Here is a 25120-nt window from a genome sequence, read left to right on the forward strand (position 1 = left end):
CATCTCTCATTTTAGCAGGCCTGAAACAGTGGCAAATAGTAGTATAGAATTTAAGCACACTGGAGTTTGGACTCAGATAATCTTGGACTCTAGTTCTTGTGTCATCAGTGATACACGTGGGACTTGGAACAAAGTGGTTTTAAGAATTAAATAATGTAACTATGTGCAGCATATAACCAATGCTCAAGAAACCACATTTGTTGTTATTGCCATTATTTTTATTACTGTAATTATTGTTTGGGGAGCTCTGGTCGGGATATTTTAGATCTTCTTGCTGCAGGGGGGAAGGAGAGGAGGAAAGAAAGGCTTCACTTAGCAGTAGAGGACAGTGAAAAAGAACTGGGGCTAATCAGGCAGAGAAAACGGTGTAGAAAGACACTACTCTGGACTACTGTTAGATAAAGGATCTTGTGGAGGAGTGATTGGACTTGTTTAGTAAGGCCCTGGGGGGCAGACCTGAGACCAAAGCAGAGGATGGAGGCAGGGAGACAAATTTGGCTTCAGGGAGTGAAGCATCCCCGGCAGATTAGAGCAGATGAGAAAAAGGCATGCGCTTTTTTCTGAGGGGATCGGGTCTTCACTCTAGGTTACCCAGGATGAAAGAAATCTTAGTGAAGAAGTCTTGAACGGAATTCCAGGGATTTTGAGTTTCTAGACAATGCCTTGGACCAGAGGAGTCTCCAAGAAGAAACAGAGGGTAGAATTAAACTTAAAAAAAGAAAAAAGAAAAAAGAAACAGTAGCTTGAGCAGCTTGAAGCTAGCCTCGTCGGTCCTGTCCTCCTTCCTCCACTTGCACAGAGCGCCTGCTGGAAAATTCTAGGATTTCACCCGGGGGCTAGGAGTCCTCCGCAAGTAGGCGCGCAGTTGCCTTGGCAACGGAAGCCGTTGACCAAAGGGTTCAGAACAGGTTTGGCAGGGGGGAGCCAAAACGCTCAGGAACTGGGCGTGGCTTCGGTTACCATGACAGCGAGGACGCTTTGTCTGGGCCTGAGGCCAGTTTCAAGGCCAATGCTCCTCTCGTTCTTTGCATGGCACCCAAGAAAGAGAAAGGCGGGACGGCGACCACCGGTTCTAAGACATGGGAGCCCTCACTCATTGCTGCACAGTTCAACCAGGTATGCCAAGGCCCCATAAATCCTCTCTGCCCCCTGGCAGTGCTGAAGCCCGGCCAGACCCTCCGGGCAAAGCCACCAGGCTCCCTTCTCTTCCAGAGGCCACCACTACCCCCTCTGAAAATTGTGCCTGTTACTAAATTCCCAGGCCTGATTATCTGACTCTCGAAGCGACCCAGGGTCCCATCTGCAGGGTGTGCTTGACCAGGTGAGAGTTAGGGAAGAAGGAGGGGGGACGAGGATTTCAAAAAGTGGTGAAAGGTGCGTGGTCGGGAAGAGACGAAGTGTCGTTCTGACACTTCAGGATCTTTGCAGTGAAGTCATCCAGGTGGCACTCCACAATTGTGCCTGCGTTGTCTTTATAAACAGCTGGCTTCTTCCTGACACCTGAAGAAAGATATCCTGTTGAATCATCTGTAGCCTGGGCATCATAGTAAGTCTTCAGTAAATGCTCTATGAAAACAGACATGGAGTACTTAAGGAATCAGTGTATTTATTACAAGTGAGCCTTCTGCAGATAGCAAAGGATGGCTTTCTTATGGCCCTGATATTACAATATCAAAAGGTTTTCTATATTTTGAAGTCACTATAGGATGTCAGAGTAATGAGGGGTTGGCTGCTAGACTCATCCGCAGGATGAAACAAGGGCAATCTATAACCCACCCGCCACATGACTTCTTCGTACTGCCACTCCAGAGCCGACCAGCTCCCCACCTCACTCACACCCACCCACCTCAAGTGAGTTGGGCTGCCCAGTAGCTCCTGTCATCTGCTGCCAGACATTCACTTCAACCCTAAGATGTTTCCAAGTCCAAGATAACATTTGGAAGGAGAAAGCTAGATTCTGGGAACTCCAGCCTGCCATTCCAATATACTTTAAAAACTGCAGGAAAAAAAAAATTCTTTTTCATTTTCTGTGTGTGTTTATGTTGCTCTAGAGAGTTAGCCCTTAAAGAAAAAATATCTGAAGGCTTATGATGCCCTCTTGAGAAATTTCTACCTATTTGTCCTTATTTTTCACCGTAATTGTTTTTTCTCTATAAACAGTAACTCTGTCTGATAGAAAATTCTACCAGATGAAGCATTTCATGAAAGTAGTTAAGATACTGCTGATGCTGACATGATGTCATGGAATTTGGGGTTATTTCTATAACTTTAGGAATGAAGGATGTCAAGATTCAGTAATTCCCAGTTACATTCTCAAATTCTCAAAGATGTTTTTAAAAATACTCTATAAAAGCACCCTCTCTTTTGCTTTTATAAGTCAGCACTGGCCAAAATAATTTTTTCTCCATTTTCTTTGAAATTGTGTAGGCCAAGTTTGGGCTTGGAGTGAACATTTCTGCTTGAATTATAAACTGCTGAACAACAGAGTTTGATGGAGCTGCTGACATTGCATTAGCTTTAGTGTTGCAAATATGAAGCTATAATTTTCCTAGTTGAGTGGAAAACCTAAAGGCACTATTTTTCCTTATGCCTTGAAAACCTGAAATAATATTCAGCTTTCTTGTTCCTGCTTAAACAATATAATTTCAATAAATCTTATATATTAATAGAAAGAATTTGAACTCAAAGCAACATGTCGCTTTAACTACAAAGAGTAAATTTCTTCGTTTGTTGAAATACATGGGGTTTTGATTGCAGGGCAAAGACAGCTACCCTCCACATTCTCTCATATTTTTTTTTTGCTTGGCTTGGTTTCATGTCTGATCCAAAAGGAAAATTCCCAGATTATGCCCAAAGTCCAGTGCCTAGAGGCATGCCCTAACCACCAATGTGACAGACTGAATTTGGGTTAATGATGACTCTCTGTGTGTGGATTCCTTATTCATGGAACTCAGCAAAGTGCTTTGCACATAGTGGGTGCTCAAAAAAAAAATGTTGTTGCTTCAGTTTCCATAGGGTTGCTACTCCTGTGCAGATTGTGCTCCAGTATGTGTGGTTGAGTATGTGTGTACTACTGTGTGTGTGTTGTATGTGTACTGGGGTTCGGGATGGGGGGGGAGGGGGAATGGAAGTTTTCCTCCTGGTCTTCTGTAAGCTGGTTTTTAGCATTAACTGATTAACTAATCCTCATCAATAATAGTTTTGAACCCGTCTTTGTATTGAGCTACTTTGGAGAATAAACAAGGTCACAATTTGATTTTAGTGAATTTACCTTGCCTTGCTATTTTGGTTGTTGTTGTTGTTGTTTGGAGAGAGGGAGTGAAGGAGAAAAAAAATAGCTTTTCTTGCTTTGCCAGGCAAAGGAGGCCACAGCAGACTAATGCCCTGAAGACTGGGCCCTTCTTTGGGAGAGACGTGGTTTGATAGTTTGGAAGCGGAAAATAGGGTCACAGAAAAGGATCAGGGTTCTTCTTCAAAGCTGGTGTTTAGTGGCCCCAGGACTCGTTCTGGTGGTCCTGGAATGAAGAATGCTTCAGCGAGTAGTTACATCTTGCATTTGTTGGGGGGTTTAGTTGTGTAGAAGAGCACAAAGCTATTGTTATGTGGACCCATTGAAGAGGAGCCAGGGCTTCACTATTGTTCTTTGTCTTCCTCCCAGGTCTCTGCATCCCCTTCCTTCCCTGATTAGCAACTGTTTGAACCTGCCCTTTGGAACGCAGGGAAGGCCAAGGAGGCTGAACGAGGCCCATTTTCTAAAAACAAGAAATGTGGGCACAGAAAGGCTTTTGTGCCCAGGAGACCCACAGGGCCCCGTTCAGTTTCATCCCCTCCCCCCCTTTTCTGTGATACTTCTCAATCTTGAGGAGAACAGGTGCTGGACAAGAAAGAGAGTACTCATTTTCGATAGAGACGTTAATCATAAACTCGGCAGAGGAACTCAGTTTTAGGGGGCCCTGGTTTAAAATCCCCACTTCTGTTTTATCTTTCCCTGGGTCTTTTAGGGAACGGGGTGACAAATGCTCTGGCTACTTCCTGTGGAAATTGTCTCACTATTTTGGGCCGTCCTTTCATGCTAGAATAATCGTCTGATATGTCAGTACATTTTCGTTGGTTCTAAAATGTAAAAGCATAGCAGAATAACACAGAGCCTTCTGTTACAAGGGACTAATTAATTATACAGAGTCTAGAGATAAGGAAGATGAAGATGAACTGGACTAGCCAGTAAATGTTTTATAAAATACTTACTTTAACCTGAGCTGTAAAGAACAGATAGAATTTGAGCAGGTAGAATGAAGGAGGACAATTATTTTAGGAAAGGAGACCAATACGTGCCTTAAATCAATCTGAGACACTTAAACTGAGACAGAGAAACATGTAGGTTAGACAGCTTCCGGATATACACTACTCATAAATTAATTCTCTCAAGCCCTGATCATTTACTGACTTTGCCATCCATATACCAAACACTTAGATTATTACTATGTATCTGAATCTATAATATTATTATATGTGAACATATTTTATTATTATATGTAAATATATTATTAATATATGTAAAATATTACAACTCAGATAAATAGGAAATATTTAGGTACAAGATTATAAAAATGTATCTTTGTATGGGCTTGTATATGACATAGGCATTATATTTATGATGCCTAGCAGCCCTAAGAAGTTAAAGATGCTTTGGTGTCATATAAATTAAAATCCTTTCATGCAACTATCAAAGCAGCCTCTATGGACCACAGTGAGAGGGAGAGGTGTTAACCCAGGCCTTCCGTGATAGAGGGTGCTCTCTGGAAACATTTCGGTCTCAGATATTGTGTTTTTTATTGTGGTCAAATATGCATGACATGAAATTTACAATTTTAAACACGTTTAAAGGCACTGCTCAGTGGCATTGAGTTTCTTCACACTGCTGTGCCACCATCACCAACTTCCATCTTCTGTGCTCTTTTATCTTCCCCAGCTGAAACTATATCCATGAAACAATTCCTCCACATCCCTCCCCCCAGTACCTCGCAACCCCCATTCCCCCCATTCATCCTTCTTTGCTTTTCTTTTTTTGTCTTTTTAGGGCTGTACCTGCATCATATGGAGGTTTCCAGGCTGGAGGTTGAATCAGAGCTCTAGCTGCCAGCCACAGCCACAGCCACAGCAACACGGGAACCGGGCCGCGTCTGCGACCTACACCACAGCCACAGCTCACGGCAACGCTGGAGCCTTAACCCCCTGAGCAAGGCCAGGGTTTGAACCTGTGTCCTCATGGATGCTAGTCGGGTTCCTTAGCCACTGAGCCACCACAGGAACTCCCCATTCTGCTTTCTGTCTCTACCAATTTGACTACTCTAGGTGCCACGTAAATGTAATAATACACTTTTTAATATCTTCTTACGACTCATTTATTTCACTTAGCATAATGTCCTCAGGCTTCATTCCGGTTGTAGCACGTATTAGAATTTCCTTGTTTTTAAGACTAAATAATATTTTTTTGTATAGACCTTATTTTATTTATCCGTTCTTTCATTGACAGACATGGGTTGCTTCTAACTCTTGGCTATTGTGAATAATGCTGCTGTTAACATGAGTGTGCAAATATCTGTTCGAGTCCCTGCTTTCAATTTTTTTTAGTACATATCCACAAGTGGAATTGCCAGATCATGTGCTTTTTTTTGTCTTTTTTTTTTTTTTTTTTTTTGTCTTTTTATGTCCATACCTGCAGCATATGGATGTTCCTGGGCCAGGGATTGAATCCGAGCTGCAGCTGCAACATATGCCATATAGCTGCAGCAACACCAAATCCTTTAATTCACTGTGCCAGGCCAGGGATTGAACCTGCATGTCTGTAGAGACCTGAGCCACTGCATTTAGATTCTTAACCTACTGTACCACAGCAGGAATTCCTCATATGATAATTTTACACTTAATTTTTTGAGAAACACTCATACCATTTTCCACAGCAGCTATACTATTTTATATTCCCACCAGCAATGCACTGGGGTTCCAGTTTCTCTACATCCTCACAAATGCTTTTAAAAGTCTATGTTTTGTATTTCTATAACTATATATGACAGCCATCCTAATGGATATGAAGTAGTATTTCATTGTGGTTTTCATTTGCATTCCCCTAACTATTTTTGATGCTCACCATCTTTTTATGTACTTTAGGCCATGTGTGTACCTTCTTTTGCCCATTTTTAAATCAAGCTGTTTGGTTTTTTATTGTTAAATTTTGAGTTTTAACATATATATTCTAGATATTGATCCTTTATTAAATACATGATTTGCAAATATTTTCTCCTAATCCATGTGTTGCCTTTTTACTTGACTGTGTACTGTGATGTACAAAGTTTTTAATTTTAATGAAGTTCAATTTATCTAAGTTTTCTTTCATTGCTTATGCATTTAGTGTCATAGCCAAGAAATCATTGCCAAACCCAGTGTCATGAAGATTTTCCTCTGTGTTTTCTTCTAAGAGTTTTCTCATTTTCTGACTTCCATTTAGATTTTCGGTCCATTTTGAGTTAATTTTTGTATGTGATATAAGAGTCCAGTTTCATTCTTTTGCATGTAGATATCCAGTTTTACCGAAAAGACTCCCCTTTCTCCAAATGGAGAAAGAGTGGGACAAGGGAAAGTAGAAGTGCCACAAAATTTCCTACCGTATTGAATGTAGCTTTTTCTTGATTGAGCATTCATTTGATTGCTTTAGACCTTAGACTGGTTTTATAAATTGCTCTTCTAAAGTTATTTTAGTCAATCTCTGGTTGTTTTCTAATTGAGATTTAAGAGATCATATAATCAACTCTGACTTTTTCCATTTCTTCCATGATTATTATATGGCTGGTGATGCTGGGAAACCAAAGATTAGTAGAATCTTTGTTCATGAAAATTTAGGAAAATTTCCCCAAATTCTTCAAACCACACAGCCATTCCCTTCAGGAGCCTACAAATGGTCACATGCTTCAAAAGGAGTGAGCTTCTTGTTTCAAATGGAATTTTGTTATGATCAAGACTTTTGTGTTAACACAGTGGGGTAGATCCTCACAAATATTATTCATGTTAAGTGACTGTATGATACCAGTATAGAGAGTATTCAAAAGCCAGATGCAGGTCTCTTTCTTTTTCTTTTCTTTTTTCTATCTTTTTTTTTTTTTTTTTTTTTGGCTTTTTAGGGTTGCACCCATGGCAAATGGAGGTTCCCAGTCTAGGGGTCTAATTGGAGCTGTAGCTGCTGGCCTACACAAGAGACACAGCAACTCAGGATCAGAGCCGCGTCTGTGACCTACACCACAGCTCACAGCAACGCCAGATCCATCCCTAACCCACTGAGTGAGGCCAGGGATCAAACCCGCAACCTCATGGTTCCTAGTCAGATTCACTTCTACTATGCCACAATGGGAACTCCTTTCTTTTTCTTTAAAATATGATGGACTTTTGTCCCAGATACCTTCTTCAGAATTGAGGGTTCTCCAAAAGTTTGGGTTGCTTTAAATATCTCACAGGTAGAGTTTGGTTTGGGATTTCATTAATTCATTAATTTTAATTTTTAAATACTTTCCTATTTTCAAATTATCTGAAGATAGTTATTTTCATTTGTTTCAAGTTTAAGGTCTCCTTTTTAGGTGTAGCAAGAAGGCAGCCATAACATAGGAGAATAGCTATTAGCATAGAAATTATTTCATTCTTTTCCTAGGACCCCACCACAGAAAACATTAAAAAACAGAAACAAAATGATGGCAGTCCACACACCCTTTTAACCCAGCCAGCCTCACTAGTCCAGTTCACTGATATCATTTTGTAATGATGATTTTAGGATCCTCATACCCAACCTAAGAGGCTGGGCACTCACTGTTCATTTGCCTTACACTTAAGAAGATTTTGCTTCTTGATTACACCTTCAATTCTTCTTTAATATAAATATCCACATATTTTAAAACATCCACTATGATATCTTGAGATCATTACTGAGACGCATGAGGTCTTGCTTTTAATTTCTATATTTTCATTCTCAATATATGTTTACCCCTTTCCAAATAAATAAAACTTGCATCAAAGGCACAAAGTGATGATATGCATGGCAGTGCTGTCCTTTATATCAGTCTCTCGGAGGTGGAGACTCCCAGGGTATCTGGGCTAACCTGCTTCTTTTGTAGAACTAAGGAACCCAGCACTTTAAGGTCCGATACAAAAACATGCAATCGTTTGGCACATGAGGGACCAGACCATAGATTTTCTCGCTAGTCCATCCTCCTCCTCAATAGAACAAGTTATGATATGGTAATTACAGCACTTTTTATATACCTTGCAATTTAAAATAAATATTTTTAAGCTACATTTTAAAAACAAATTTAAAATAAATATTTTATTTTAAACTAAGCTCTGTATAAAATACTATTTTTTTAAAGTGCAGAAAAACGGCTCCTTCTGCTACCTGGACGTATGCCCTATTTTTTGTGCCCATCAAAATTTGGCTCATCAAAGTCTCAGACCACCTCTGTCTCTCAACTTTCAGTTTCTGTCAAGGACGCTATAATTTTCATAGGCATGCCAGTTCATCTATGAGTCATTGGTCCTGTTTTTCAGCCAGCTTCAAAGTCTTCTTAATTTTTTTCTTTAACATTTTCTCACTTCCATCTCTTCCTTTCTGTTCTCATGCCATCCCTCTAGCCCCAGCCTGCATCTTTCGATCCCTGAGTTTTTACAAGATCCCTTACCTCTACTCACTATAACATCAGTTATACCTGTTTGTCAAACCAATGACCAAGTTATCTTTCCTAAACGCTGCTCGCACCATGTTCACTTCACCTCAAAAACTGTCACTGACCGTCCATAATCTCAAAATCTCATCATCCTCACTTCCTTCTTCAGCCCTTTCTGACCTGGCCCCCATTTAACCATCAAATTCAATTGTTGTAGGCAAGGCAGTTTCCTCACTGAAGCATAGACCCACAAAGGAGGCAGCCCCAGCTCTGGAACTGGATAGACCTAGCAATCGAATCCTGATTCTCAAAGTCATAATGGGTGTCCTAGAGCAAATGTCTTATTCTTGCTGAGGCTTTTCTCCTTTTTTCTCATGGAGATAATAATATCCACTTCAAAGACTTGATGTGATTTAAAGTAAATGATATTTATTTCATTTCCTGAATATTTTATAGCCCCTGGCATTTATTAACCCTTTAGTAAAATTTCCCTCCCTTCATCTTGCTTTTTCACTCATATTAGTCTCTATCCGTGAAATGAACTTCCACCTTTATTCTCCTTGTCAGACCCATTCTTTGAGGCCCTCGTAAAGCCATGTCTTGCAGTGAGCTTTCCTAACTACACTAACCCGCCTTCATCTTCCCTCCCCATGTCTCTCCGCTCTTTTACTACTTAGACCTTAGTTGCAAGAATGCCTCACATTATTTGCTATCATTTCATGCTTTGTAAAGCCCAAGTGAAATGTGAGCTGCTTTACAGAAAAGTCGTATTTTTCACTCCTTACAGCTACTCCGTAGGGACCTGCATGTTGCTAGGCACACAGAACCACACTCAAACTTTATACAAAATCAATTCACTAATTTAATTTGAAATATGAAGAAACCTTTATTGTAGAAACCAGGGCAATTAGTAGACTGAAGCGATGTTTTCTAGGAGAAGAGGAGGGGACAGAAAAAGCATCACAGGCTAATTGTGACCATGCTGATTGCGACAGTGCTCCCGAGAGAACTATGCACTGATTCCATTTCACTTCTCGGAGACATTTCATCTGCCAGCCAGGAGACCTTCAAGTGAAAGCTCTTTGGAACATTTAGGTAATAGTTTCTCCTTCTCATTCTACTTCAGCTGAGCCATATATTAAATATAGCTGAGGGACAATAAGCTGAGTGGTACACACTTGAAAAACAGTAATAGAATTTCCTTGGAGTTTTGAACAAAGCTTGTATCTCATAAAGGTTTGGAAAGTAGATAAGGGTTCCAGCTAGGTGTTGCTGACATGTTAATATTCCAGACCTCTTTAATAAAGTTATCAAGTATATAGATACTAGGATGATAATCAACAGTCTATATAGGTTTTGGGGAGAAAACGATTGAACCAAAGTTCTTACAACCATTATAAATGCAATGTATCAAAAGAGTACAGTGGGAAAAAAAATAAATTAATAAAAAGCTTAAAAAAAAAAAACAAAAAAAGCAAAAGAGGAATACATTTTATTGGACAGAACCCTTGGATAATTTTTGAGAGGCAGTGAAGGAGTTTTCAGCTTTTTTGATCTTAAACAGTAAGCCATTTCTCATGTTAATGTGTATTTAAGACTTACTGGAAATACTCATAATATGAGCTGAAGACTGATGTCTGGCAGCAAGCGTATTTCTGAAATTGGGTTGGTTTTTATTGCTGTATTTTCTGAAATATGCTTTCACTGATATTTACAAAACAAATTGCCAGTTCACACAAAGATTGTTTTAATAAAAGCCAATGAAAACAACTGAGTTGCTAGGAAGAATGTTAAGAGGGAAATGGACTTTTCATAACCTCACATTATAATTTCTCTTTTTGGACAAAAATGTATTATTTGAATGAGTTTGGAACCAAAGGGAGTTCACATGTCAAAATATCTACCTAGATGTTATATGTGATCACTTTTATGGCAAACGAAAAATATTAAATAAAAGTAAAATGTAAGTGTTGCCAGTGTGAGTTTGGCAACATACTAGGAAAATATTAGTTAAGAAATGGTGAACGTGGACCACGTTTCAGCTCTAGCCATAGAAACCATCATTGGCTAAATCCAAGATTTAGGATAAAATCCAAGATGTTTAGCCTGGCTCTCACGACCTTGCCTGATTTGGTTTTTCTTTGCCCATCCATCATTATCTTCCTTTATTCCAGTTGAATGGTCCCTGTAGTGTCCCCAGGCACATGTGACTATACCTATGCAGTTTCTTGGCCTGAAGATCTCCCTGCCCCATCCAGCACCGTCTTGTTAAAACCCTCATATCTTCCAAAAGGGAGCTTAAGTCATATTATTCTGCCCCTTACTGACGTTTCGCCTTCCACAAAATTACTTCAGTGATTGTTACCTTTAATGTTTTTCTTCTTTGAGCCATGGTCCAAAAATTTCAGTGTTACCTACTATATCTGCATTCTCCTACAGCACTGCAAATTGCTGGAGAGGTAGCAAAAGATTAATATTTTTAATTCCTTCCCTCCTGTCCACAGTACCTAATAGTGATTAGTACGTAGTGGTCTTCAACAAATACCTACTGAATTAAATTCACTGACTGTGTTTTACTGCCTTTGTTTCCTGGCCTGTTTTATATTTTGAGCTCCTGTTGCAACCCGTTGGTCGTAAGAAAATTGCAAAGCCTTAGTTTTGGTGTCTGTAACACAGAAACAGTGGTCATACATCCCTTGCAGATGATAAAAAGATTGTTGAGATGATTTGAAGACATGTAGCGCATATTATCTCAGACTTCTCCCATCCATACCCAAACTCTGGATTTTCCCCTTCAAACCTGCTCTCCACCAAATCTTCCCTTTCTCATTGAATTGTGTCACCATTCACCCAAAGAGTCACTAGGAACACAAAACCTTGCATTCACTGTTTTTTCCTCCTTTGCTGTACCCTATAATCAAGTTTTCCTGAATCCTGTTGGCTGTGCCTTGAAATAGGCCTAAAATGATGATCCAAGCCATCATCATCTCTGGCTTAGCAGCAGACAGCTCAAGAGCTCGAGTCTAGTCTTTCTCCCACTCTTGATGCTCTGGAGTCAGCCGGGGTGGTTCTTTTCATACACAAGACTTTGGGTAAAATCCAAATGCTCTATCACAGCGTGTGTCTCCAGCCTCTGCCAACCACTCCAACTATTCCTATGGCTCAGCCTTCTACTCAGTCCACTGCAACCACACTGGCCTTTGCTGATCTTCATATCCATTAGCAAGCACGCTGCCACCTTAGAGCCTTTGCTGTTGCTGTGCCTTCTTCCTAGAATGACCTTTTTCAAGATATTAACATGAACCACTGCCAACTGTCCTTCAGGAGGCTTGTTCAAATATTGCCTTCCCTGACCCTACATTATCACACTCGATCCACTTAACTTGATTCGGTTCCTGACTTTCTGCTTTACTTCTATCTCATTATTGTCTGTTTCCACCTATATGAGTGTAAGTTCTATGAGGGCAGGGATTTATCTTGCTCACTAGTATATCACCAGCACCTGACACAGAGAGGTGCTCAAATACCACTGAGGGATGAATGAAGTATCAGTAGGTGTCCAATAAGAAGGAGTTCCTAGAAGTAGCAATACTACTATATTGGAGTGGTGGGAAAATCAAAGGAGTATATGAAAGAGTGTGGAATAGTCTGATATAAATAATTATAATAATAGTTATTATTACTCCTTTATATATGGGTCCATATGGATGTTACACATGTTCTTAAAACTCATTACATTCAAAACTGCTACCCTCCTGTTCACTGAAGTTAGAAATCATCTTCGAATCTTCTAACGTCAAATTGGTCAGCAGTTCCTATTACTCCTACCCCTCTACTTTTGTCCCTTCTTTTGTACCTCCTATAATTTCCAACACTGTCACAATAGCCTTCCAACCTCTCTTCTTGCCTCTTTCAACTAGGGGTGAAATTTTTAAATTTATTAATAACTCTTAAAGTTATATGTAAATCAACATATAAATCAAAAATTGTACATTACTTTTTATTTACCATATAAACTAAATTGCGTGTACTATATAAAACTCCTTGCTAGATGATATAATTTTTAGTATATATCATTCATCAAATTTTTCTTATTGTTTCAAGATCAGTTGTTGGTTTTCAGAAGTGTTGGTACAGTCTTTGGTTGACATAGTTTTCACTAAGTATAGCCCTTGTCTAAGCCATGAGGTGACCTGGAAAATGTACACAGGCTTTTCCCATAACTTTCCTTTTAAATTGATAGTCATTATGTAGTTTGTATTCTCTGTACATGGAGAATTTCTCTTAATATCAACAATATTGTCCATAATACTGGAAGATCTTTAGGCTTTTGAACTTTTTTTAAAAGATTTTAATTTTTTCCCTTACAGTTAGTTTACAGTGTTCTGTCAATTTCTACTGTACAGCAAAGTGACCCAGTCACACATGTATATATATACATTCTTTTTCTCACAATTATCCTCTATCATGCTCCATCATAAGCAAGTATATATAGTTCCCTGTGCTACACAGCAGGATCTCACTGCTTGTCCACTCCAAATGCACCTAGTTTGCATCTATTAACCCCAGACTCCCAGGCTATCCCACTCCCTCTCCCTCCCCTTTGGCAACCACAAGTTTTGAGTTTCTTTTCTGTGGAAAAGTTCATTTGTGCCATATATTAGATTCCAGATATAAGTGATATCATATGGTATGTCTTATTCTTTCTGACTTACTTCACTTAGTATGAGTCTCTAGTTCCATCCATGGCATTATTTTGTTCTTTTTTATGGCTGAGTAGTATTCCATTGTATATATATACCAATATATATCTTCTTAATCCATTCATCTGTCAATGGACATTTCAATTGTTTCCTTGTCTTGGCTTTTGTGAATAGTGCTCCAGTGAACATATGGGTGCATGTATCTTTTTCAAGGAAAGTTTTGTCTGGATATATGCCCAAGAGTGGGACTGCTGGATCATATGGTAGTTCTATATTTAGTTTTCTGAGGTACCTCTATACTGTTTTCCACAGTGGTTGTACAGTTTGCATTCCCACCAACAGTGTAGGAGGGTTCTCTTCTCCACACCCTCTCCAGCATTTGTTTTTGTTGACTTGTTAATGATGGCATTCTGACCAGTGTGATGTGGTACCTCATTTAGGTTCAATTTGCATTTCTCTAATAATTAGTAACATTGTACATTTTTTTCATGTGCCTGTAGGCTTTTGAACTTTTAATAATTGTGGTGAACATTTTTCTAGCCTTTATAATATTGTCTGAAATTTTTATATGCTTAATTTCTTTAGTATCAGTTAAGCCTCACAATCATTTCTTGAAAGGTCATATTTAATTTGTTGACTTAACACTTAAGTCCACTTTGTTTATAAACTTTCTATGACTAAACTTTAGGATTAATTTGAAAGCGTTAATAATTCCTCTTACTTTTCATTTTTGTAATAAAATAATAACCCATTTATATATAATTTATTAGATAATCTAATGGTTTTTCTCTTATAATTGGAGCTCAATTTTGGTTTATTTCAGATTGTACCAGTTATCTCCTTGTTTCTATGAATCTTCTGCTTCTCTTTCTTGGTTTGCTGTATTAATTTTATATGGGCAAAATATTTTCCCTTATTTTTTATAAAGCTAAGGAAAGTTGACATTTCTGTTAGAATAGTTCACTGAAGCCAAATCCCTAAAAGTTAATTTCATTTTCCAAATGCTTAACTACTCCCCCTTCACAATTCACATTAAAAGGAACACCCAAGTCTTGGCATAGTTCCCACTCAATGGCTGCAGTTCCAGCACTATAGATTGCCCATTGGGACCCTAATATTTTTCTCATGTTCAATCCCAGGCTCCCTTCAGTTGAATTAATTGTCTCTAGTGTTTATTTACTATACAGTAGTAAATAAAAAATTTATCAAGAAAATATTTATATTGATTTATTTGATCTCCATCTTTTACTGCATCAGCTGGATATATTGAATATAGTGAGTAGAACCCAAAACAAAACATTTGGAACTTTCTTCAAAATTGTGAACTGAAACTCCAGAGTTTCTCTATTTTACTGTCCCAGAACTATTTTCCTGAAAATACTTCTCAGTGAAGCCATTTTTCTTGGTAGCGATTGAAATAGTTTGAGATATCACAGGTGCTGTTCCATCCTGCTCCGCCAGATCTGTGAAAAATTGAGTCTATCTTTAGACTCTTGAATTTTGCAAATTTTACATGAAACATTTAAAGTTTTATCAATGATTAAATTTTACTACTTTGATTTATGTGTTTTCCAAAAGATTGCTTTCTCATTTCAGAAGATAAATACTTTGCCACAGTCAACTATAAATCTACATTGCAGTGGTACACCCATATATTATTTTTTGAAGTTCAGCTAAGTATTTCATGTCTGAAAATGCTCACTTATATTTAATTACATAATAGATTACTTTAAAAGCTCTGATGATGTTCTTAAATGTTTTGCTTTATTGACACACTTAAAGTTTTATTTCAAATATTTTAATGCATGAAGCTGATTATATTATGTTCTTCAAATATTGCTTCATTAACGATTGCAAAATTTTTTTATTGGGGAGTTCCTGTCGTGGCTCAGTGGAAACGAACCTGACTAGTGTCCATGAGGACACAGGTTCGATCTCTGACGTCGCTCAGTGGGTTAAAGATCTGGCATTGCTATTTATACTCTCTTCCATCATGTTCATTTGTTGTTTTTCTTTTTCTTTCTTTTTTTTTTTTTTTTGTCTTTTTAGGGCCACACCTGTGCCATATGGAGGTTCCTAGGCTAGGGGTCGGATCAGAGCTGTAGCTGTCAGCCACAGCCACAGCCACAGCAACGCCAGATCCGAGCCACGTCTGCAACCTGCACCATAGCTCATAGCAATGCTAGATCCTTAACCACTGAGCTAGGCCAGGACAGGTTGGCATACCTTTGTGCATCTAGTGGCTTTCAGAACCACCTCCTCTTCTCTCCTCCACATATCCTCTGCATGGCCATCTGGGTTGTCTTTCTATAACACAATATGATTGCGTCACTTCCTGCTTCAGTCTCAATCCTTACTATTACTTACTTGGCCCTTCACAATCCCCCTAGCTCCATTCCAGCCTCATCTTCCTCCTGTCCCATCCTCCATCATAACTAACAACTAGACAACCCAAACCTGCTAGACAACTTTGTGCTTTCATGTGTATAGGATTTTTTTTTTTTTTAGAATATCCTTCTAAAAAAAAGTCCTATATGGAAGTTACAAACAAGTGTACTTCCTCCATGGAACTATGCCTGACTTCCTGTTTCCTACATTCAATTCACCATGTTCCCGCAGAACGTATACATACCAGGATGATGGTACTTACCATAGTTTTTAGAGTCATTGGTGGATCTGCTTTCTCCCTTGACTGCGAACTTCTCAAGGACAAGTAGTGAGTCATACTATCTTTTGGTCCCTTCTCTGGAACACAGTGCCTGGAATATACTCAGCCAATCATAAGTGAAGAATGATTTTTAAAAAATGCAAATATTCTTCCTGTTATTTATACCAAAACCACCCTCCTTTAAATCATGTTCTTCCTACCTTTTTTTCTTTTTTTTTTAATTGAGGTAAAACAAGCAATAATATTAAATGTTCAGTCTAATACATTTTGAAATATATTCACACTCGTATAATTTGCCACCCAGATAAAGATATAGAACATTTCCAGTCCTACAGAAAACTTCCTCAAATAATGCCTACCCCCATCCCTCCCAGGGAGTTAATGCTTGTCTGACTTCTACCATCATCAGTTATTTTGCCTGTTCTTGAACTTTTATTTAAATGATACGCATATACTATTTTCATTCAACATAATGTCTGAAATTCATACGTATTGTTACATTACAAATAGTGCTCCTTTTTATGACTTCGTAGTATTTCATTATATGAATACACCATAATTTTTTTGTATGTTATCTTGCTGATTGACATTTGACATTTGCAATCCCCAGTTTGAGATATTACAAATAGCACTACTATAAAATTCTTATACAGCTTTTTCTTTGGACATATGTACTCTCTTGGGTATATAACTAGGAAAAGAAAGGCTGGTCATAAGGCAGGGATGTGTTTAGCCTTAGTAGCTACAACCATAGAGTTTTCCAAAGGGGTTGCACCAATTTACCCCCCATTAGTAATGCATGAGAATACAAGTCACTTATCAGTCTTTTTAATTCAGTTTTTTGTTCTATATTTCTACACCCCCAAATCTCTCTGTTGAAACCCATTTTAAGTGATTTTTATTTTTTCCATTATAGTTGGTTTACCCTGTTCTGTCAGTTTCCTACTGTACAACGAAGTGACACAGTCACACACACACGCACGTATATATACATACATTCTTTTTCTCACATGTTTCTCTATCATCTTCCATCTCAAGTGACTAGATATAGTTCCCTGTGCTATACAGCAGGATCTCATTGCTTGTCCACTCCAAATGCACCTAGTTTGCATCTATTAACCCCAAGCTCCCAGGCTATCCCACTCCCTCCCCCTCCCCCTTGGCAACCACAAGTCTGTTCTCTGTCTGTCCATGAGTTTCTTTTCTGTGGAAAAGTTCACTTGTGCCATATATTAGATTCCAGATATCAGTGATATCATATGGTATTTGTCTTATTCTTTCTGACTTACTTCACTTAGCATGAGAGTCTCTGGTTCCATCCATGTTGCTGCAAATGGCATTATTTTGTTCTTTTTAATGACTTAGTAGTATTCCATTGTGCATATATACCACATTTTCTTAATCCATTCATCTGTCAATGAACATTTAGGTTGTTTCCATTTCTTTGTAATGTGATAGTACATTTTGTAATGTGATGACCTTTGAGAGGTGATTAGGTCATGAGGATGGGGGCCTTGCAAATGGAATTATTGCCCTTTCAAAACACCCTGGAGGAGTCCCTGTCATGGCACAGCAGGAACGAATCTGACTAGGAACCATGAAGTTTCAGGTTTGATCCCTGGCCTCGCTCAGTGGGTTAAGGATCCAGCATTGCCCTGAGCTGTGGTGTAGATCACAGATGCAGCTCAGATCTGGTGTTGCTGTGGCCGTGGTGTAGGCTGGCAGCTGTAGCTCCAATTCAACCCTAGCCTGGGGACCTCCATATGCCACAGATGTGGCCCTAAAAAGCAAAAAAAAAAGCAACAAACAAACAAACAAAAAAACCCTGGAGAGATTCCCTCACTCCTTCTGCCATATTAGATTATAGTGAAAAAAGGGCCATCTATGAACAAAGAAGTGAGTTCTCACTAGACAGCAAATCTGTAGGTGCCTTGATCTTGGACTTTGACCTCCAGAACTGTAAGAAATAAAGTTTTGTTGTTGGAAAGCCATCGAGTGTGGTATTCTGTTATCGACACAGACTGAGGCACACTCTAACATTTCCCCTCTCTATCCTAAATTTGTTTTAGTCAGTCCTTCCATTGAAGTCTCTCCTTCCTTATGACCAGTTTATTTGACATTCTGTGACTCTTTTCAGCCATTCAATCCCTTTTTAGGTTTTATGCCTAAATCTCAAGGCAGCTTTCCAAGCACAAAGACACTCTGGTTTTATGTACAATGGTAGGATAATGTTTTCTATTTTGTTCCCACTTTCTTCTAGATCTCTGAGCCAAGGCCTTTCATTACAGTTGCAGCATAATAAGCTGATGGTTATGGGAAAGCATTACATATAGGCCCCTTTCCTATCACTGATCATCAAAGCCTCTAAACTTTTTGTTTTATTGAAGCATAGATGTACAGCAAAATGATTCATAGATATAGATGTAGATCAAACTTATAGGTATACAGCAAAATGATTCATATATATATAATATAATTCTTCATATTCTTTTCCACTGTGGTTTATTAATATTGAGTATGGTTCCCTGTGTTGTACAGAAGGACCTTGTTTTTTATCTATTTTACATATAGTAGATTGTATCTGCTGATCCCAAACTCCTAATTTATCCCTCCCCCAACTCCTTTCCCCTTTGGTACCCATAAATTTGTTTTTTGTCTGTGAGTCTATTTCTGTTTGTAAATAAGTTCATTTGTAGACTATTTTATATTCCACATGTAAGTGTTATCATGTGGTATTTGTCTTTCTCTTCCTGACTTACTTCAGTTAGTATGATACTCTCTAGGTCCATCCAGGTCTTTGCAAATGGCATTATTACATTCTGCTTTATGCCTGAGTAGTATTGCACTGTGTATGTGCATTTGTCTGTCTATGTCTGTGTGTGTCTGTGAATACCACATTTTCTTTATCCATCTTCTCTATCCTCTGTCGATGGACATTTAGGTTTCTTCTATGTCCTGGCTATTGTAAATGCTACTGCAATGTGAACACTGAGGTGTATGTATCATTTTGAATTAGAGTTTTCTCAGATATATGCCCAGGAGTGGGATTGTTGGATCATATAAAGCCTCTAAACTTCTGACTAGAGTATGAATTATGTTTTCCTCAATGCATTTACTTATATTCTCCGTATTGACGCTCATCTGACATACATGCTTGCTCAACTAAAAGCTTTGGGAAATCTCCCTACAGTGTTTAATTATCCCCTTGGCACTATGTCCTCCTCCCAGAATCAGCGAATGAAGTCAAGACATGGTGGCAGAGGAAGGCCCATTGTCTGGGAATCAGGGCATGCATCTTTCTGTGTCACCTTGACCAAGTCTCTGTAGCATAGATTTTTTTTTTCCATCTTCAAGATGAAGGAATTCAACTAAATGGCAGTGATAGAAATCACCTTGCCCTGAACTCTACAATTTTAGGTTTCACTGTAATCTATTTACATATCCTGTGTAAAGGCAGTTAAATAAGACGTATACAAGGAAGATTCCCAGGGCTCCCCCTGTTAACACTTCTGCATCCAGAGAAGTGTCCACTCAACCTCACCTTTGTTTTGAAGCCACTTCTCTAATCATGACAAAATGTTTCCTTTACTTCCATGGCAATTCCATATTTTTGGTATGAAAACTTGTGAAATGCTTTCTAAAATTAAATAAATTCTGTTTCCTGGCTTCCCCTTGTCCTCACCCCTGGCAGTCATTATTCTTTGTATTATTCTTATTGTATTTTCTGCTAAATATGACTGTGGTGTGTGGCATTGGGTGGTATAGACAATATAACAGTTTCTCAGGCAGGATATATTGAATAGAAATGGAAAGAACCCCCCCCCCCCAAATTACATAAACACCAGTTAAATTCATGTGATCTCTAAAAGGGTATGTGACATATATACATTTAGTAATTGAGTTTGGGTTAAACTAGTTTAAGGTTAGGAATATTGATTTCACTCACCTCTGTCTCCACACCAAGTACTAGAAGGCTGAGCAAGGACAGAGGTTCATTATTCACACTCACTATTGTAATCATTAATGGTGAAACATTAGAGAATGCTTATTGTTTAACTCATCATGGATATCTTATAAATTTAGCACCACCCTAGGAAAAGGTTTGTGGAAAAATGATTTATTATGACTCTATTTTCAACTTTTGCAATGGAAATTACTGTGGATGTGTTATTTTACATGTGATTTTATTCTTTATTCAGCAAGGTCTATGCTTTAAATTCTGTTTAAAGCAGTGATGATCTGTTTTTCTGAAGAAACTTTTGTGCTTAGTCCCCCTTGTGTGAAGTAAGAGCAGTCTTATCTGGAGCCAAAGGTTTTGGCCATGTGGAGCAGAATTTGGGGTCATGTGAAAATCATATGGGAACCTGACTTCTGGCTGTACCTTCATTAGTACCGTCCTTGGAGCAGCTCAGGACCACTCCTGTTGTATGGTATAGACCATGCAGAGTCCATTGGCAGCATCACTGCAAGTTTGCTCTCAGCCTCTTTGGCAGCATCTTCCTTTTGCTTTATCTCCTTGTTGATCTCATCAGCATCTTGAATTACTCTCATTTTGTAGAAGTGTTCCTCCAAAAGCAAGGAGGCTGAAAGTTTCTTCTCTGCTTGGAATTTTAGCTGCTAGAAAAAGTGTCTAAAATTATCCAACTCAAGTTGCTCAAGGAAAGTTTTTAGTAAACAAACAAGCATCTTGAAACAAAGGAATTGTACTTGGCAGTGGTTTAAATGAATTCAGGAGGAAAGAATGTTCATCCTGAATTGTTCAGTTTGGATTGGGAAATGGGTGGGATTAAAATAAAAACAAACTAGAAAAGGTAGATGCCTTCCTGGATCTATAGTAGACATTCCTGCTGGTCAGTGCCAAGCCCTAAGCATGGTTGGCTGTGGAGCAGGAGCCTCTTTGTGTAATTGGTCTTTGGCCCAGGAGTAGTTGAGTCATGGGTGAGTTGGCAGGGAGAACAGGCAATTACTAAGTTGCCATCATTTTCCCCAGGTTTTAGAAGAGAATTATCCTTTTATTATCTCCTGAAATTTCTCCCTATTTTCCTTCCTTTGTCCTGTTTTGCTATGGACATCTTCCTTCAAACCCCCCTTACCCGCAATCTATCACAACGCTTTAGAGGAGGCAGCAAATGGTAACACAGAAACATACTTTCATAAGGGAATTATTTAAAAAATTATGAATTTCCAGAAATGTACAATGGGCTCATCCCAAAATATAACTTTAAAAATGCATTCCAGGAGCTCCTGTCATGGTGCAGTGGAAACGAATCTGACTAGAAACCATGAAGTTTCGGGTTCGATCCCTGGCCTTGCTCAGTGGGTTAAGGATCCAGCGTTGTTGTGAGCTGTAGTGTAGGTTGCAGATGCGGCTCGGATCTAGCATTGCTGTGGCTGTGGCTCAGGCAGCTGTAGCTCTGATCAGACTCCTAGCTTGGGAACCTCCATATGCTGTGGGTGCAGCCATAAAAAAAAAAATGCATTCCAGGGGAAAATAGAAATAATTTCCTTTTTTAAATTCCCAGAGTCCTTACACCTCTCCACTAACGTGAAGAATTGAAGCTTGTCTGGCTATATTTATGTCTAATATGTTTTTCTTTCCAAATAAATAATATGTTGTTTACCTGCCATCACTAAGGCATTCTCTTTTAGTAGAATTTTAAATGTTGGAAGTGGTTTAAGACTTAGTACAACCAGCTAGTGAATGTGGAGTTTGACTATACTTCAGTCAGTGATTTAATTCAATTGAAAAACATTTGTTCTGTCTGTATTAAACCACTGCCCTATGTACTACCTGGAATGTACAGAAGGGGAAGGAGGAGTCAGTGAAAAAAGGAATACAGTATTCCTGCCGCCTAGAGCTACTCTAAGAAAACAGAGCTATCAGTGATTCTAAAAGTGTGATTCCCTGGTTGAGTAGCAAGAGCATGACTTGGGAACTTATAAGAGATGCAGATTCTCAGACCCCCCCCCCCAGGCTTACTGAATGAGAAACTCAGGGCAGAGCCTAGTTTATACTTAGATTTGTACATTAATAAGAAAGACTCTGACGCACAACTACAGCTTAAGATGCACACTATTGTGACCACAGCGTAGGTCCCGTGTTACTAGTATAGCACTGATGGTGAGTTGTCATAGGCAAGCAGGGGACATAGAGGTCACTTTGGGGCTAGGACATTCAGGTAAAGAGTCTCGGGTGAAACAGGAATTTCAGCTAGAAGGAGGGCATTCTGTATGAAAGGACCAGGCTAAGCAAGCAGAGAGCTGAGAAAACACATGACGTGTTTGTGGTACACAGTTAACCATGAACTAGAACTTGTATTAGTGCTTTACACACACTCTCATGGTTCATCCTCACAACAGGTCTAAAAATGTTATTCCCATTTACATGGCAATATAAGGCTCACAACTTTACACAGAGCCATCTGTCTGAGAGCTATGAGAGTGCAGTAATAGTGGGAGATCCGATGTTTAAAATATGTGGGGAAGAGAATGTAAAGGACCTTGAACTCCAGTCCTTGGAGTTTGGACCCTGTCTTAACTCATTTGAAACTAAGAGTTAGACAATTAAGTCTTCTGCAAGAGAAGTGTGAAATGATTAAGTTAATATCCCAGAAAAATTAATAGGTGAGAGGTGGTAGAAGCTGGAGACTTAAACAGATTCTCTGGAAGGTATTTTCAAGGGTCCAGAATTGAGGTCATTATAGGTTGAAGCAGGAGAATCACCAAAAGAATAAAAAGAAGGCAAGAGAGTCAAGAAATTCTGGAAAGTAACTGTGATTGTATATCCAAAAAGGAGAATAGGAGAGGACTTGTAGTGATGGTGACTGGGGAAAATGGAAAGTCTCAGGAACTGACAAATTTAGCCTGATGAACTTAGATGAATGAACTTTTTATTGTTTGTGGCAGGGTAGGAGGGAGAATTTGGTTTTCAGGTCATATAGCAAGGTAAAGCACTCACCTTTTAGATATGTTGAGTTTGAAATGATGGTAGAACATCAAAGAAGAAATTCATCAGCAAGTCCAAAATGTGGGCGATAGCTCAGAGTCTGTGACTAGAGATGTCGACCCAGGGAGTGTCAGTAGAGAGGTATGGTGGATGCCGTGGGAGTAGCTAGACTCTTCAGCATAGAGGATGTGCCAGGAGAGGAGGAGAAGGTTGAGCACAGAGGTCTATGGAATATCTGGATGTCCTTGTTTATGAGATAGAAAGAAAAGAAAGAGCCTGATGGTCAGGGAAGGACCAGCTAAAGGAATTAAAGACAGAATTAAAGACTAATTGGGTGGTGTCATGGAAGTCAGATCAGGGAGAAAGGCACAAAGTGGCAGTTGGAGTCCCCACCTGTGGAGAACAGGGCAAGGCAACCATATTTGGTGATGAGACACCATTGGTGGATGCAGTTTCAGTAGAATGAATGGTGGTGGTGGTGGTGTGGGAGGTGGGAGCAAGACTTGTGGCTTGAAAGGCAGGTGGCTTATCAGGATGCAGAGCCTCAAATGTCCTGCTCCATGTTTGGGGGGAGTTTGACTGTGAAGAAAAGAAGATCACATGGAAGACGGAAGACTGGAATTAGGTAAAGGTAACTATGTATTTGTGAATGGATGGAGAGGAAAGGGCAGGAAGGGATCGTTGGAAAGACTGAAGGAACAAAGTTCTAAAAAGAAGCCAAAGGAAAGTGAATGCTTTGTTCTGGTACAAAAGAGAAAGTCTGTCTCCCTCAGCCCAAGCAAAAGGAACAAGTTCCTGAGACTGTGAAGGATGTGCTGAGACGAAAATGAGAGGGGGGAGAAACGCAAGCCAAGAGAGCCTTGCTCTCGCGAGGACATGGAAGCGGGGCCACTGCATACCCAGAAAGTAGATGAGCAAGAGACACAGACAAAGAATTCCTTCCACTGTTCCAAGTGGCATCCGCCCATGAGGCAGGCGATAAGACACAAGGAGAGACACGGTCTGTCATAAACTCACATCCTTTTACGTTATGACTGTTCACAATCCGAATCCCTTACTAGAAGGTGGATCTTTTGCACGCAGAGACTTGCTTCTTTCTTTTTTAACACAGGAAACCACAAAGGGTAATATAGCAAGCACATTTGTACCGTCATGACAATCGCTAGCATCTTTCTTTTTTTTTTTTTAAATAAATACTGTGGGGGGAAAAGTGGAAACACTTTGACCTAACTTCATCCCGTTCTGTTCCTTTCTCTTCCTTCCTAGAAGCAAACACTGCCAGGAATCTGATGCATATCCTCTTAGCTTATCTATGTATCTATTTATCCATATCTATGAATATTATATACTGTTGTTTACTGCATGGTTTTTTAAATTTACACAAATGGTTCCATGTTGTGCTTACCAATTCTGCAATTTGTCCTTTTTAAAATTTAGCGTTATGTTTTGATGTCTGTGTTATGAAATACAGATTTAGTTCATCTCCTTTAATTTCCTTTATTAATCTTTACATCCTCCATTCCCAGGGTAGTGTAGATATCCACATAGCAAATGTTAATTATTAGTGAATAAATTAGGGTAAGTAATTATAATAAGAGATACAGGTACTTTGTACAATGCTTTTCCCAGGCTAGGTGTCAAATTGGAGCTGCAGCTGCCAGTCTACACCACAGCCACGGCAACACCAGATCCAAGCCACATCTGCAACCTACACTGCAGCTTGTGGCAATGCCAGGTAATGCCAGATCCTTAACCCACTGAGGAAGGCCAGGGATTGAACCCTTGTCCTTACGGACACCATGTTAGGCTCTTAACCTGCTGAGCCACAACAGGAACTCCTGTATGGTGCTTTCTTATGAAACAATTTTAACTATAATCTCTTTTTTCCTTTATTTGTGGGTTTTCTTCTGCAGGCTGATGCTCTTTGAGGATAGTAATTCTGTCTTATGCCTATGCATCCTATTTCTAGCATTCTATTTCTAATGCCCATTTTAATGTTTGGCACATAGTAACTCCTCAGTAAATATTGACCGAATGAATGAATGACTCTCTGCCATAAGTGTTGTTTTGTTAAAGTCCAGGTTCTGAGTACATGAATGTT

The 25120-nt window shown here is 39.1% G+C and overlaps 1 protein-coding gene across 1 annotated transcript in view; it reads left to right on the plus strand.

The window, feature by feature from the left end:
* The first annotated feature begins 878 nt into the window (after positions 1-878).
* Positions 879-25120, plus strand: part of SPAG17 (sperm associated antigen 17) — a 233596-nt gene continuing 209354 nt past the window's right edge. The window contains exon 1 of the mRNA XM_085023443.1: positions 879-1116. Coding sequence (XP_084879569.1) covers positions 1030-1116 — 87 coding nt within the window. The 5' untranslated portion in view covers positions 879-1029. The remainder of the gene's footprint in view (positions 1117-25120) is intronic.

This window comes from Sus scrofa, chromosome 4 (genome assembly GCF_054392235.1).
Source record: "Sus scrofa isolate SSC_HxYL_T2T_F1_AM1 chromosome 4, Sscrofa_HxYL_maternal_Yorkshire_Landrace_v2.0, whole genome shotgun sequence".
Lineage (NCBI taxonomy): Eukaryota > Metazoa > Chordata > Mammalia > Artiodactyla > Suidae > Sus > Sus scrofa.